Source organism: Hippocampus bargibanti, linkage group LG12 (assembly GCF_051943395.1).
Source record: "Hippocampus bargibanti isolate YZ-2025 linkage group LG12, ASM5194339v1, whole genome shotgun sequence".
Lineage (NCBI taxonomy): Eukaryota > Metazoa > Chordata > Actinopteri > Syngnathiformes > Syngnathidae > Hippocampus > Hippocampus bargibanti.
This window is the reverse complement of record NC_142745.1, coordinates 14,967,606-14,981,448: the sequence shown is the minus strand read 5'-3', so window position 1 is coordinate 14,981,448 and position 13,843 is coordinate 14,967,606. Positions and strand designations below refer to the sequence as shown.

Genomic DNA, 13,843 nt, shown 5'->3' with positions numbered 1-13,843 from the left:
CCACATAGACACACACGCGCGCAGTGACGGCGGCGGCCAGTGACGTGCGGTGAGGTTCATGGCTGGTGAGGCAATGGCGTCATCGATGACGTCGCCGCCCGTCTCTACTTGAACGGTAAATGTGAAAATTCAGCGATTTTGAAAAAAATCCTAAAACGGTGAAGTTAAATGGACAAGAACTTTAAAGTACAAATCACTAAATACATCTAACTGTTTAATTTATTTTTTCATTTGATATTTCCATGACAGCTTTCCATGATGACAGGTGAGGCACTGCCTCACCTGCTTCCACTGACTGCACGTCACTGGCGCGCACATACACGCAAGAATAGAAATAAAGTCAAATAAATTGTAAACATGAAAATTATCAATGAAATTATTATTATTATTATTATTATTATTATTATTATTGTGTAAGCCCGGCACATTTTTGGTGAGCCGATCCAAAAGAACCGGCTCTATAAAAAGAGCTGGAATTCCCATCACTACTTGTTAGCCCGCGGGATGACGACAGTGAGAGAGAAGACCGGTGGACATTGCATTCAAGTTTCCTGGGCAACAGGCCTGTTTGATGCGGCCGTTTCTGCTTCAAGAATATAAATTGTGAAAAATGTTATATTTGAGCACAATAGGAGACGTTTGCTAACACTTTAAACGGTCCCAAAAAATGCATCGATTTCTGGAATGTTTTCGCAACAAAATGGGCAACAGATTGAACAAAACGCAATCCGTAATCAATATTCCCACCATTTTTCAGCTCTTTATTCAAGGTACATTATGCCGTTTCAAAAAACAAAAAAACAAAAAACAAACTAATCGCCATAGAAAAATGTCAGTAATTGTTATATTGTGATCACTCATCTTCTACTGAGCAACGAGACCCATTCTAATGTCAGTTTCTTATTCCATAATGAAACCATCTTAAGAACACAGAAAAAAAGAAAGCTAAAGCAAAACATACCACGAACAAAACAGCACCATACACACACAAATACATATGAGCATGATAAGAGCATGAGCAGATTTTTAAAAGAGGATGATTCATGGCCAGACATTGACCGCATAGCTGCCCTTGAAATCTTTAAAAATGGATGAATGGATGTCGGCCACCAGCATTTTGATGCCTGCCCTGTACGGGAAAAATTCAAAGTGGATACGGATACGGTTGGAGGGAGACAAGTCCGGAAGCCTGAGGGAACAAAAACAATGACAACAAAATACATTCATTTCAATTATGTCAATTATATAATCCTGTTTATTTATGTGTTTAATGTGAAATGTGGAACGGGTACAAATTGTTTTTCAGCATTTTTGGCAACCACATTCATCAAGGAGGAGACTCAGCTGAGCGGTTGCAGGTTTTCAGCAGCACGAATATGCTAGCACTGTTTTTGATTTGGGAGGAATGTCAGTGCTATTTGACTGTCATCGCTGGACACCTCTGGGGCAATTGTGCTTTTTTTGCGCCTGTAATGGGCAGCATTTTCACAGCCCCGCTTTGTTCATCGGAAAGGTGGTTGCTGTTGGACAATCTGCGGCTGGATGGATGCATGGCTTGAGGAGCCCGCGATAAGAAAAAAGGAGCGCCAGCGCAGAGCGCCGATGCGTATGTGGCATTTTTGCGGCTTGGAATTGAAGCGGATTTACGTGGGACAGGAGATGTGAGACAGACTCTTCATCAATAGATGCTACAGCTTTGTGTTTGCTTTCAACATTTAGCTTGCAGCAGACGTGCACATTTCACCATGACGTCCCTGATCCACTGGTGAAAAGGACACTTTGATTCTCCCCTTTTATCTAGAACTGCTTCATACAACAAAGAGGGTGTGGAAAGTGCTTAAGATTGAATAACTGTCAGTGTCTTTTGTGTTGTGTCACATTATTGGTTACAGTGATACCTTGGCTTACGAACTTAATTGGTTCCCAGACATAGTGTGTAAGGCAAAAAGTGTGTATCCAAAAAATAATTTCGCATAGGAAACCATTAAAATCAGAATAATCAGTTCCCAGGACCCCATAACACATAATTTTCTACTTTCTAATTTTCTAAGCCTTAAAACTACACAAAATATACCTTATTTTATGTATAATAAATGTGCTATAGTATTATCATTAAAGAAATAAACTGTACTGTACAATAAAGTCTTTTTATTTACCTTTGTGATGGTCGTTAATGGCTTGATGGAATGGAGTGGCCGGTTTCATCAGCATTAAACACTTGATGAGGAACATAGGCTTGTTTCACCATCTTGAGGAATGATCCCTTGGAGGTGCTTTCTCTGCGATAATTTTATCTAGTTCCTCATCAATTGTGTTCTGTTTAGCTGGATTGATAGTTTTTTGCATCAAATGTACAGATGGCTTGTGCGGGTGTGGAGCCTGATTGATGGGAATTTTAACATTGCAGTCTACACGCTGCCTTTGAACTTTCAAAGTTGAAAGCCATTTTCTCTCTCTCTCTGTCGTCGCGCATCCCGTTATGACGCACATCAACCCAATTTTGAGTCAGTCGGAGAAATGGGCGTCTTGGGCGGATTTTATTATACTTTGATCCTTGTCCTGGAAAGGATTGTGGGGCCTTGGTTAAGGTCTTACTCAAGGATTTTGTTACCTGTATTCGAATTCCTGCCGCAATAGTCCGCTTCCTGATAGGGTCATCGTCATGTCCGTTAGGGTTTCCTCTAAGGGGTTCATGAAGATTACCTCTCCGTCCGCCCTATGGTTCTTCCGGACAAAACCGGAGACCTGCCACACAAGCAAATCATTGTTTCATCAATCATGAAAACAAGTTCCTGAATGATAACTGTAAACATTCAGTCAGACAGTTTTTTTGGGTGCAGGGGGGTTCAACAATACAAATGAGGATAAAAGGCAATTTTGGTGTGGTGGATTTACATTGATTTCGACGGGAAGGTCACGTAGTACCACGTCATCCTCCGCCAGGTACTTTTTGTCGGGATACTTCTTGTCCGTCACCACGGCTGACACCTTCAAGCTGTCGGCCTTCATCATGTGCTTGATGTACGAACGCATGGGGATCACAATGGGTATCGACAGCTCTGCAATATTTACCAGCCAAAAAAGAAAAAAAAATTTGTTCAATGTGTCATCATCAGAAAGTTCATTAGCAAAATAAGTCCAGATATGAAAAGCTGTGGGCAGCCCGGTAGTTGAGTGGTTAGCACACCGGCTTCACAGTGCAGAGGTCGCCGGTTCGCATCCCGGTCCGGCCTCCCTGTGTGGAGTTTGCATGTTCTCCCCGGACCCGTGTGGGTTTTCTCCGGGTCCTCCGGTTTCCTCCCACACTCCAAAAACATGCATGGCAGGCAGATTGACCACTCCAAATTGTCCCTAGGTGTGAGTGTGAGAGTGACCGTTGTACGTCTTCGTGTGCCCTGCGATTGGCTGGCAACCAATTCAGGGTGCCCCCCGCCTCGTGCCTGAAGACAGCTGAGATAGGCTCCAGCGCCCCCCGCGACCTTAATGAGGAATAAGCGGTACGGAAAATGGATGAATGGATGAAAAGCTGTCATCAAGACCTTTAATTTGATGTAAGATTTAGGGTGGTTAGCCTTAATTATCTTTTCGACCTGTGCTTCATTAAGATTGACCCACCAAAAATGTTTTGCCCACTTCATATAGACATTTTGAGAAAATCAGTGCAGAACAAAATAGGCCCTCGTCGGGACCTTTAATTTGAGAGATGATACAATGTGATTTGTTGCAAATCATTTTTTCAAATTAGGGCATGAAAAATTGGTCATTGACTCAATATGCCCATCTTGATAAAATATATACTCATATTGATAAAATGATTACAAAGCTGAAAAAGCCCTCGCCACATGCTTTAATTTCCACACCCTATTTGTTGTATGAAGCAGTTCTAGATAAAAGGGGAGAATCAAAGCGTCCTTTTCACCAGTGGATCAGGGACGTCATGGTGAAATGTGCACGTCTGCTGCAAGCTAAATGTTGAAAGCAAACACAAAGCTGTAGCATCTATTGATGAAGAGTCTGTCTCACATCTCCTGTCCCACGTAAATAAAAATAAAAAAAGTTTTTGGTCAGCCACATCAAATCACATGTCTGATCTGAATGAATCTGATCATGAAGAAGACAATAAAGCTGAATTTGATTTTGACCCAAAAAAGTACTATGATCATCTAGCTCAGAATTTTATGTATTTGGGGGGGGTGTCACATAATTATAGCTTAAGTTTAAGATAACTCAACGTGGTTTGCTCAAGAAAAAAATCATCATAATAACTTAAACACAAAGATGATGTTTTTAAGAGTTTTGACCTCGGAAAGGTTGAAGTGTCCCCTCTTTGACTTCGGACTGGATGAAGGCGACAAAGGTGCCGTTGTAGTGCATCCCATCCACAGTGATGCGAATGCTGAGCTTCCTTTCCACTCTGCTGTCGCTGCTCATCACCAGCTTCATCAGCACGTCCTCCCCAAATTCGGGTACCGACGTCTGCCCCACCACCAAAACAGAAAAATCAGTCCCATTCAGGGTAAGTAATGGCAGGGCCGGCCCTTGGCATAGGCGATATAGGCGGTCGCCTAGGGCGCCATCTGCTGGAGGTGCGCCGCCACGCCGCCAGTCCCTCTTGGCCTCGAGGGAAAATAATAATTTTCTATGCCAATTGGTGCCCTCACTTAGTGTGTTCTGTCTAGAAAAAATATAGGTGTCATTTGATGACGCCATAGATGCCTTTGCTGCCAGGAAGTCCAGACGTGTCAAATTTTAGTCTTTAGTTGAAAGATACACTGGACAGAGTAACTGTTGTTGCTGTTGAGTTTGTTGTTACTCAAATTAAACTGTTGTGATTGCTCATTTGGCTGATTTCATTGAATTGTATTGGAGGCGCCGGAATGTAATCTCGCCTAGGGCACCAAATTGGGTAGAGCCGGCCCTGAGTAATGGTTGAGTTTTTTTTTTACATACGTATTCTTCATCATAATTATCTTTTATCATTTTTTGGGCTTTTTTTTTGCATTTTCTTGATCATAATTCTAATCATTATTTGGCTTTGTTATATTCTTGATCTTATTTATGCATTCATCTATTCATCGCTTTAACTATTTATTTATTTATTTATTTGTTTATTTATTTACTCATTTATTAATTACTTAATTTATTTATTTGTGTTTTTGTGTATGTGTTTATTTAGCTTCAGTTCAATGGACATTAATTATACTGATCCTTTTGTTTTTTTGCCTTAATGCAAATAATAATAATCATCATCATTTTAAAGCTTAGCAGGACTCGAAAATCCAACTTGAATACATTGTAGGACTCCAGATCATAATTATTTGTCATCATTTTTTGGCTTTTTAATATTCTTGATCTAATTTATTTATGTACAGTAAAGTCTCGTTATATCGATATCGGTTATATCGATTGTATTGCTTATTACGATACTATTTCTATGAACGCAAGGAGAAAATTTACATGCCGCAGGATCGGATATATTGATAGTCCGGTTATATGTTTTTTTTTTTCCCGACTCCCAAGAATATCGATATAACAAGACTTTACTGTATGTATGTATGTATGTATGTATGTATGTATGTATGTATGTATGTATGTATGTATGTATGTATGTATGTATGTATGTATGTATGTATGTATTCTTTTATGTATATATGTATGTATGTATTTATGTATTTATGTATTTATTTATTTATTTATGTACTTATGTACTTATGTATTTATTTGTTTATTTATTTATTCATTTTGTGTGTTTATTTAGCTTGAGTTCAATGGACATTAATTATACTGGTCCTTTTTTATGCAAAAAAAATCATAATAATTTATTATTTATTTTGAGAAAATATTATCAGGACTGGAAAATCTAACTTGAATAGTTCTTGTAGGACTTCAGAAATAAAGACAACATCGCAGTAAGCTGCAGGAATATTTAGTTGATTATTGCATCAAATTGTTTTTCCTTGCCACCAAACCAAAATAGATATGAATCAATAAATAATAATAATCTCTGTGGCCTTGAAAGAGCGTCAGCGTGAAAGGCAAACCTCTACAAGTTCAATGACGAGCTGCGGCGGTGGGCGGGGTGGGGTCGGTGGCGTAAGGGGATGCGAGGTGCCTCCGTCGGGCTGGGCGTCTTTGTCATCGCTGATGGCGTACCTGAACACAGCCCGCTCCTCTTCCGAGCCTGAAACACGCCAGCGGATCCGTGTTGTCAACTGCGTGCGTGCTTGCGTACCTGTTCCGGATACTCACCCTCCCTGTGCTTGTATGACCTGGTGATGTCCAGGCGCTTGTTGTAGCCCACAGCCTTGGTGGAGATGCTCTTTCCAACTCGCTTGGTGTCTGATGAGATCTTCTCATCTGTGCCGTCTGCTTTCGTCTGAACACGCGCACGAACACACACACACACACACACACAGACACACGTACACCATTAAACGAGCGTAACGTGACTTAAATAATTCATCGAATTTCAAATCACTCGATGGCTTGCCCTCACCAGCCAGTCGATGCAGTCTGCGTTGACCTCGGCGAAGACGAAGGGGACATCGTACAGGAGTTCGGTCTCGCCGTTAAAGACGGCAACCAAAGAAGAGGGGCCACACTGGTACAAGCCTGAGCCAAAGAAAAACCAGTTGACAGGTTTGGAAGTCGACAAGACGGCTGGAAGGTTATTTAAGTGAGAAGCTAAAGACGACATGGAGGACAGAATGAGGCCTGACCATCGCTGGCCTCCTGCGGTGTCGCATCCAGAATCTGCCAGCCGTTATATTTGCCGCTGGCCTTCAGGTCGGGACGCTTCATCCACGACTCAACCCACACGTGATAGTTCCTGATGGGACACACAACCCACCCACATTGCTCCAGAAACATTTACAATGCGCATGGGGAAGTGTGTGTCAGTGTCTGTCTGCCTGTCTATGTCCCCCCCACCCCCGTCTCTCTCTCTCTCTCTCTCTCTCTCTCTCCCTCACCCCCCTGTCCCCCCTCTCTCCGTTTCCCCCTCCCTGTCTGTCCCCCTCTCGCCCCCCCTCTCTATATGTCTCTCTCTCTGTCTCTGTCCAATCCAATCTGTCTGTCTCTCTCTCCACCCCCATCTGTTTCTTCCCCCTCCTTTCCTCTATCTTCCCCTCACTCACTCTGTCCCTCTTTTTCTCCCTCCCTCACCCGCCCTTGTCTCTCTATCTCTGTCGCTCTCTCTCTCTAACCCCCCTCAGTCTCTCTCTCTGTCTCTCTGTCTTTCCCCTCTCTCTCTCTCTCTCTCTCTCTCTCTCTCTCTCTCTCTCTCTCTCTCTCTCTCTCTCCACCCCCGTTTTTCCCCCTCCTTCCCTCTCTTCCTCTCATTCACTCTCTCTCTCTCCCCCCTCCTCCCTCTCTCTCTCTCTCTGTGTGTCCCCCCTGTCTGTCACTCTCTCGCACCCCCCCCCCCTCTCTCTCTCACACTTTCACTCTCTTTCTCATTGACCCCCCCCCCCCCCCCCACTGACCATATACTGTCGTGGGACTCTTTGTGCTTGGCCCCCTGGTCGGCGTGGTAGACGTCGATGGTAAGGCTGGCGTCCGTGTCGTGGGCTGACAAGAAGTTGGAGACCACGCGGGTGGGAATGCCCAGCAGGCGCATGACTTGAGGGAAAACAGATTTCAGCAGGGATGCAACATGGTGGGGAATCGAATCAAGCACACCGCCAGGAGAGAAGCTTGGAGATGCTCTCCGGGGCGGAAGCTTTGTTTCATACGTCGGGAGCGGAGATGTTACCCGAACACATGACGCCGGCAAAGACCCAGCACTGGCCGTATTTGACAGTGCGGAAGTTGTTGTTCTTCCACATGGCCAGGATGTCATGGCTCCCGCTCCAATGGGATGGCGACCGGCCGCCTTCAAAGGAATCCGACCAGTTGCCCATCAGGACACCTCGGTCATCCGGACTGTTGATCTAAAACCGGGCGAGAGCGCCACATCGGCACAGTCGGTCGAGATTCGGGTGGCTCCTTCCTGTCCCAGACCTACCATGGCACTGATCACCCGCCCCACATAGACGGGGTCTTTGCGGGAGGCCAGATCGTTGGCGGGGTTCTTTTTATAGTGCAGACTCTTGTCCAGGACGTTGAGGCAAATATCAACCATGTCGTCTTCAAACTGAACAGGAAGGAGGGAAAAGACAAAGAGGATGGGTGGAGATTCACACTCTATACAAAGATCTCGATTTTCCGACATGTGCGTGTAGTCATTGACATACCTGTCCAAAATCCCAGTTGAGAGGGAAAATGTGAGTTGAACTTCCTCTAAAGATGACTCCGTGTTCACTCAGCACATATTCTCGCCTCTCCTGCTCATCCCCCAAGAACACCGAGTCTCCTGCATACCCCCCAAAAAATAAAATAAAATAAAAAAATAAAATAATAAAGAACAATCGCAATAATAATACTACTAATAATAATAATAATAATCAAGGAAATAAATGTAGATAATAATAATTATTATTATTTTTTATTATTTAGTTTTTTTGTTCGTTTGACTTCAAGATGGCCTCGTGAGAGTGGCTGCCTTTCCAGCAGCTCCTGTATTTTGTTTTTCTATTTCATTCTTTCCTTTCCTCTTCCTTTCATAACTTTACTGCTGTGAAATGTAAATTTCTCCACTTGTAGACTAATGAAGGAAAATCCAATAATAATAATAATAATAATAATAAATAAATAAATAAATAAATAAATAAATAATATATGCATTTAACTTTCGTCAAATTGCATTCCCTTACAGACGCTCCCCAACTTACGAACGAGATACGTTCCAAACAGTCGTTCGTAAGGTGAATTCATTCGTAAGTTGCTTCTGTGCTATATTTTGTATGGAATGCATGTTTCAGGCTTATATAAGTATGTTTACAATTTATATAAGTATGTTTCAGGCATCTATCTCTATTTATGTATTGTATGTATTTATTTTTTATGTATTTATGTATTTTTATGTATTTGTTTATTTTTATATATTCATTATTTATGTAATAAATAATGTATAAATGTATGACTTATTTATCAATTTGTTTATTTATTTATCCCCTGATTTATTTGTGTACAGACGCTCCCCAACTTTTAAACAAGATACATTCGTTGTCATGATCTGGTTGGCGACCAACGTGGGGCGCTGTCGGCCCCGCCTGCAGACTGCACTGGTGCTGGTCGCCCCGATCAGATTGGCGACCAACGGGTAGCGACGTCAGCCCTGCCTGCAGCCTCGCAGATGCTGGTCGTTTTAATCACTGACACTTAAATGGACACCGGGCACGACCATCCGGTGTCGGTTCATTGTTTGCTGCATGTTTGTTGCATGCATTGTGTATGCTGTGCATGTGTTTGTTTAACCTTGGCGGACTTTTACTTTTGGCCTTCTTTTGCTACTTTGTATTTTTTCTGTTCAGATGATTTTGATGTTTTACATTTTGTTCCTGCTGACCTTTATTTTAATACAATTTGTCAAACAACCTCCTGCTCCCTCCTGCCTGCTTTTTGGGATCCGCACCCGCCATCACCACCTTGCAAAACGTGACATTCATAAGTTGCTTCAGTGCTATATTTTGTATGAAATGTATGTTTCAGGCTTATAGAAGTATGTTTAAGGTTGATATAAGTATGTATGTTTAAGGCTTGTATAAGTAACCTGGATTGGGTTATACTGAAAAATAAACATTTAATAAACTATATGCTCTATAAAGATATGTAGATGTACAACTGGTGAGAATACTACATATGTTACGACAAAAATGTTTGTATGTGCCGTTGTTCGTAACTCGAATGCTTGTAAGTATAGGAGAGCGTCTGCATTTGCATGCGTTGATTGTCCCGATTACATATCGTGCTCAGAGTATTTTATTTTATTTTTTTGCTTTTTTTCAATTGCAGTGATTTGTTCATTTTTGTCAACTACGATAACCTCCTTCTGCTTTTATGCTGCTTGAAAAAAGTAGGTTGGTCGCTAACTATTGAAGAAGGTACAGTCGGTCGATACGAGCACGTGAGCCGAGGAGCATACCAGAGAACCAAGGGTTGTAGAGCAGCACAAAGGTGGTGATCATCTTTTCCTCCTCCCACAGGGTGGCCTTTAAAGTGTACTTGCCGATTGGGGCGTCCACGGGGGCGTAATGAGTACCGTTAAGCTATTGGCCGACGAGCTCCAGTCCAATTTGGCGGTCCAAGCGACTTTGGCCGAAGCAGGGATGCCAAAGTGACACGAGGTGCCATTCACCTCCGAAGCGTGATTTCCTATTGGGATTGATTGACACTTTAGCGCATTGTCAGTTAGCATCCTTAGCATCACCTACTTAGCTGACCAAATTGGACCCGAAATGGGATTTTTCAATAAATCCCCGCTTTTTCACAATTCATACCTCTTTTCAATTGATTAGCAAATCGGTCAAGCGAGCGCTTACCCCCGGTGGCAGCGTTAAAGACGAGGGAATCGACACCTTCCCTGAAAGGCTTGGTCAATTCCAAGGTGACCTTGAAAGCCTGTCCCCTGCGGACAATCAGCTGATCATCAGGAAGCTCGCTGGTGTGATGCTCGCCGTGGTTGTGCTGGGCGTGAACGTCCACACCCCTGAAGACTGACGTGAAAAGAAGAGATAGTTACTGCTCCATTATAGGTGAAAAAAATACTTCAAGTGACCTAAATTCTTAAAACAAGTTTTTTTGATAGCATGGATATGTCTGTGCATGCGTTTGTGTGTGTGAGTGTCTTGTTTTATATACATGCTGCATATTATTGGGGCCATATGAGTTTTACTTCTCACACAAAGGGGTTATTAACCGTAACTAAATGATTTTCTAGAAGCAAACATTTTGACCGTGTGACTGCTGCTGTTGACATCTTGACAGTAATAAGAATGAACACAGGAAAATAAAAACAACTTTGGCATGTCTCTCATGCTAGACGTCATCTCAGGTGAGATTTGGATTTTAACTGCTTAATAGTTTTTTTCTGTATACAGAGAAAAAACCCATGTGGCATTTATTTTGAACTCATTTACTGCTATTCACGAATTTAGTCGTGAATTGAAAATATGACCATTGAAAGTATGACGCCATTCTCAAATTTGTTCGGGTTTTGTTTTTTTTTCATGTTTGGGTGCCAATAAAGCGCTGACTATACCTCTGGCAATATTTTTCCCTCCCACAAGGGGCAGTATTTCCCCTTTTTCCATGTTAGCACTGTTCAAGCTTCTGCTCTTGTTAAAGCGCTATATAAACAAATATGTATGTATTCCATTGTATTTTGTTCAGCCACCTTCATTTCAAGCTCATATAACTCCAGATTCATATAATTTAGGAATTAACTGTTTTTTTTCTGATGAAAGAATGGAGTAAGGCACAGGTGTCAGAGTCAAGGCCCGGGGGCCAAATCTGGCCGGCCACATGATTTTATTTGGCCGGCGAAGGCAAATCAAACCTGTGAAATTGCATGATGTTTGATAAAGCCTGACCAAAAATGTACATTTGTCCCATTATTTTTTTCCTTCAGATTTGAAAACTGCTTATTTATCAATTTGTTGTGCGCTCTATATGTAATATGTGGAGGGGATTAAACATTCTAATGGCTTCCCCAAATTCATAACGGCCCTCGAGAGGAAACCATAACTACAATGTGGCCCGCGGCAAAAAATGACTAACACCCCTGGTCTAAGGTTTCTTATTCTGCATTGAATGTTTAAAACTCAATATTCTGTGTGTCCTGAAATTCGAGTGAAAATGACAAAAACCCTGGCACTTCAGTGGATACATTTTTGCACACATCTGGCAGTGAATGAGTTCACTGGAAATAAAACAATCTGTGCGTGTCAAATCTGCAGAATTGCGACTCTGGAATTTTCATTAGCCCATCTATGGCGTTTTGCATTAAACTTGTGGACTACATGCGTGGGTGCGTGAATGCCTGCGTGGGTGCGTGAATGCTTAATGCAAGCGAGGGCGTGCACCCTGTGCCCCCTCCCCCCCCCCCGCCCATCACCTTTGGGTCAACCCCGCCTTCTCGCTAAGATAAAAAGTACCAAAATAGCCTAGGCCAGATCCTGCCATTAAATCTCAAATAGTGGAAAAGGAAAAAAATGTGGTGTACAGATTTAATGACTAGATAAATAAATAATTAAAAATAAACAAAAAATGAATGAATAAACACACAAATAAATATGCACTAAACATATTTTTACATTTATTAAAAAAAAGGAATGCAAGGAGGTAAACACTATTGATGTTTTCCATCCCCATCTTTCATTCAGGTGAAATCAAAACTGAAAAAAGACAGTGTTGTCCCAAAAAATCCCCCCCACAGGCTAAACTGCAACCACTGTCAAATGTATCAACTTTGTGATTCCCGTCCAATTTATACATCAAAACGCGAGAGCACCATAAAATGAGTTAAAAATACACCAACATGTGCAAGAACATCCACTTTTTGTCTTTTTTGGTTGATTTGGGTGTTGAGTTGCATTATTTTTGACTCACCCGAATTGTTGAATGGCAAACTCATTTTGCCCCTTCTCTCAGCAGCACGATGACGGTGAAAGCAGGTAAATACTTGCAATGCGTAGCGAGCCGGGCACCTCTTATCAGTTCTCGGGATCCAGTCAGTCAGGTTTTCAACACATTCAACTGCTCCAAATGTCTTCAGATCACACCCCTGTGGCTTGCGACCAAGCGGTCTCGACATTACATCTTGTTCCATGACTTAACAGTCAAGTGGCTGCCATCATTTTACATTTCTGTCAGTCGAAAAGCCCGACGAGGCTGCATCACGCACATGTTTAGTCAATCTCTGGCCTCCTTGGGTTAACACATTTTTTGGGGTTGTTTCATGGCATGGGAATGAACAATTTTATATACACACTTCAGATTTGTAATAATAATAATAATAAAAATAAACATACATTACATTTTAGGCGCCTTTCAAAGCGCTCAAATGTATATAATCTCAAGAGAGGATTCTTTTAACTCCTTTGCCATTCACAAATGTATTCGTGAATTGAAAGTATGACGTCGGGTGCCATTTCCGAATTTGTTCTGTTTTTTTTTTCATGGTTGGGTGCCGATAAAGCGCTGGCCATTGCCTTTGGCAATGTTTTTTTTCTTTTCCACAAGGGGGCAGCATTTCCCTTTTTTCCATGTTAGCGCTTTGTTCCAGCTTGAGCTGTTGATAAAGCACTATATAAACCAATATGTATGTATTGCATTGTATTTTGGACAGCCGCCCCAATTTCAAGCTCAGACAACTCCAGAAACATAATTTAGGAATTAACTCTTTTTTTTTGAAAGAAGAAAAAGAGTATAAGTCGATGAAAAGGTTTCATCAGCCGTCATCTGTACTTCTTTGAAGGTGTCGGACGTTTCGCTTCTTATCCAAGTGGCTTCATCAGCGAACTAAAATCTTTTGCTGGTAGTTTCGGCCCTATATATATCCGTACTGTCCAGCGGTAGCGGTACCAGACTCTGCTATGATTGGTCCCTGCTCTCAGGTTGGGGGGAGCAGAGGACTACTCCCTGCGGCTACGCTGATTACTTCTATTGTCCTGCCTGAGTATGGGGTCTACGACTGGACTGATTGTGCCATTTTCTCTGGTATCACATCATTAGCATAACCAAGCCTATGTTGCCTAAGAAGTCTATTGTACGAACGATACAAACCATCAAACCATCTATTTTCTTTCGCTAAGATTTTAACCTCATTGTCATCAAATGAGTGGTTGCTAGCTTTTAGGTGCATATGTACTCCCGATTGAGGCTCACTAGTATTATCCCTGCGATGTTGAGAAAGTCGTTTTTTGAGAATTTGTTTCGTCTCCCTAATGTATTGCTCTTTACA

The 13,843-nt window shown here is 42.1% G+C and overlaps 1 protein-coding gene across 1 annotated transcript; it reads right to left on the bottom strand.

The window, feature by feature from the left end:
* Positions 1 to 734: 734 nt before the first annotated feature.
* On the bottom strand, positions 735 to 12,633 carry tgm8 (transglutaminase 8). Its single transcript, XM_089011261.1, is given in 16 exon segments — positions 735 to 1,189; positions 2,612 to 2,745; positions 2,896 to 3,059; positions 4,302 to 4,476; positions 6,042 to 6,181; positions 6,250 to 6,376; positions 6,497 to 6,612; positions 6,720 to 6,829; positions 7,485 to 7,620; positions 7,754 to 7,931; positions 8,006 to 8,134; positions 8,235 to 8,353; positions 10,025 to 10,123; positions 10,126 to 10,254; positions 10,422 to 10,595; positions 12,490 to 12,633. Coding segments are annotated over 16 exon segments (2,103 nt in total). The 5' UTR covers positions 12,515 to 12,633; the 3' UTR covers positions 735 to 1,041.
* Positions 12,634 to 13,843: the final 1,210 nt, after the last annotated feature.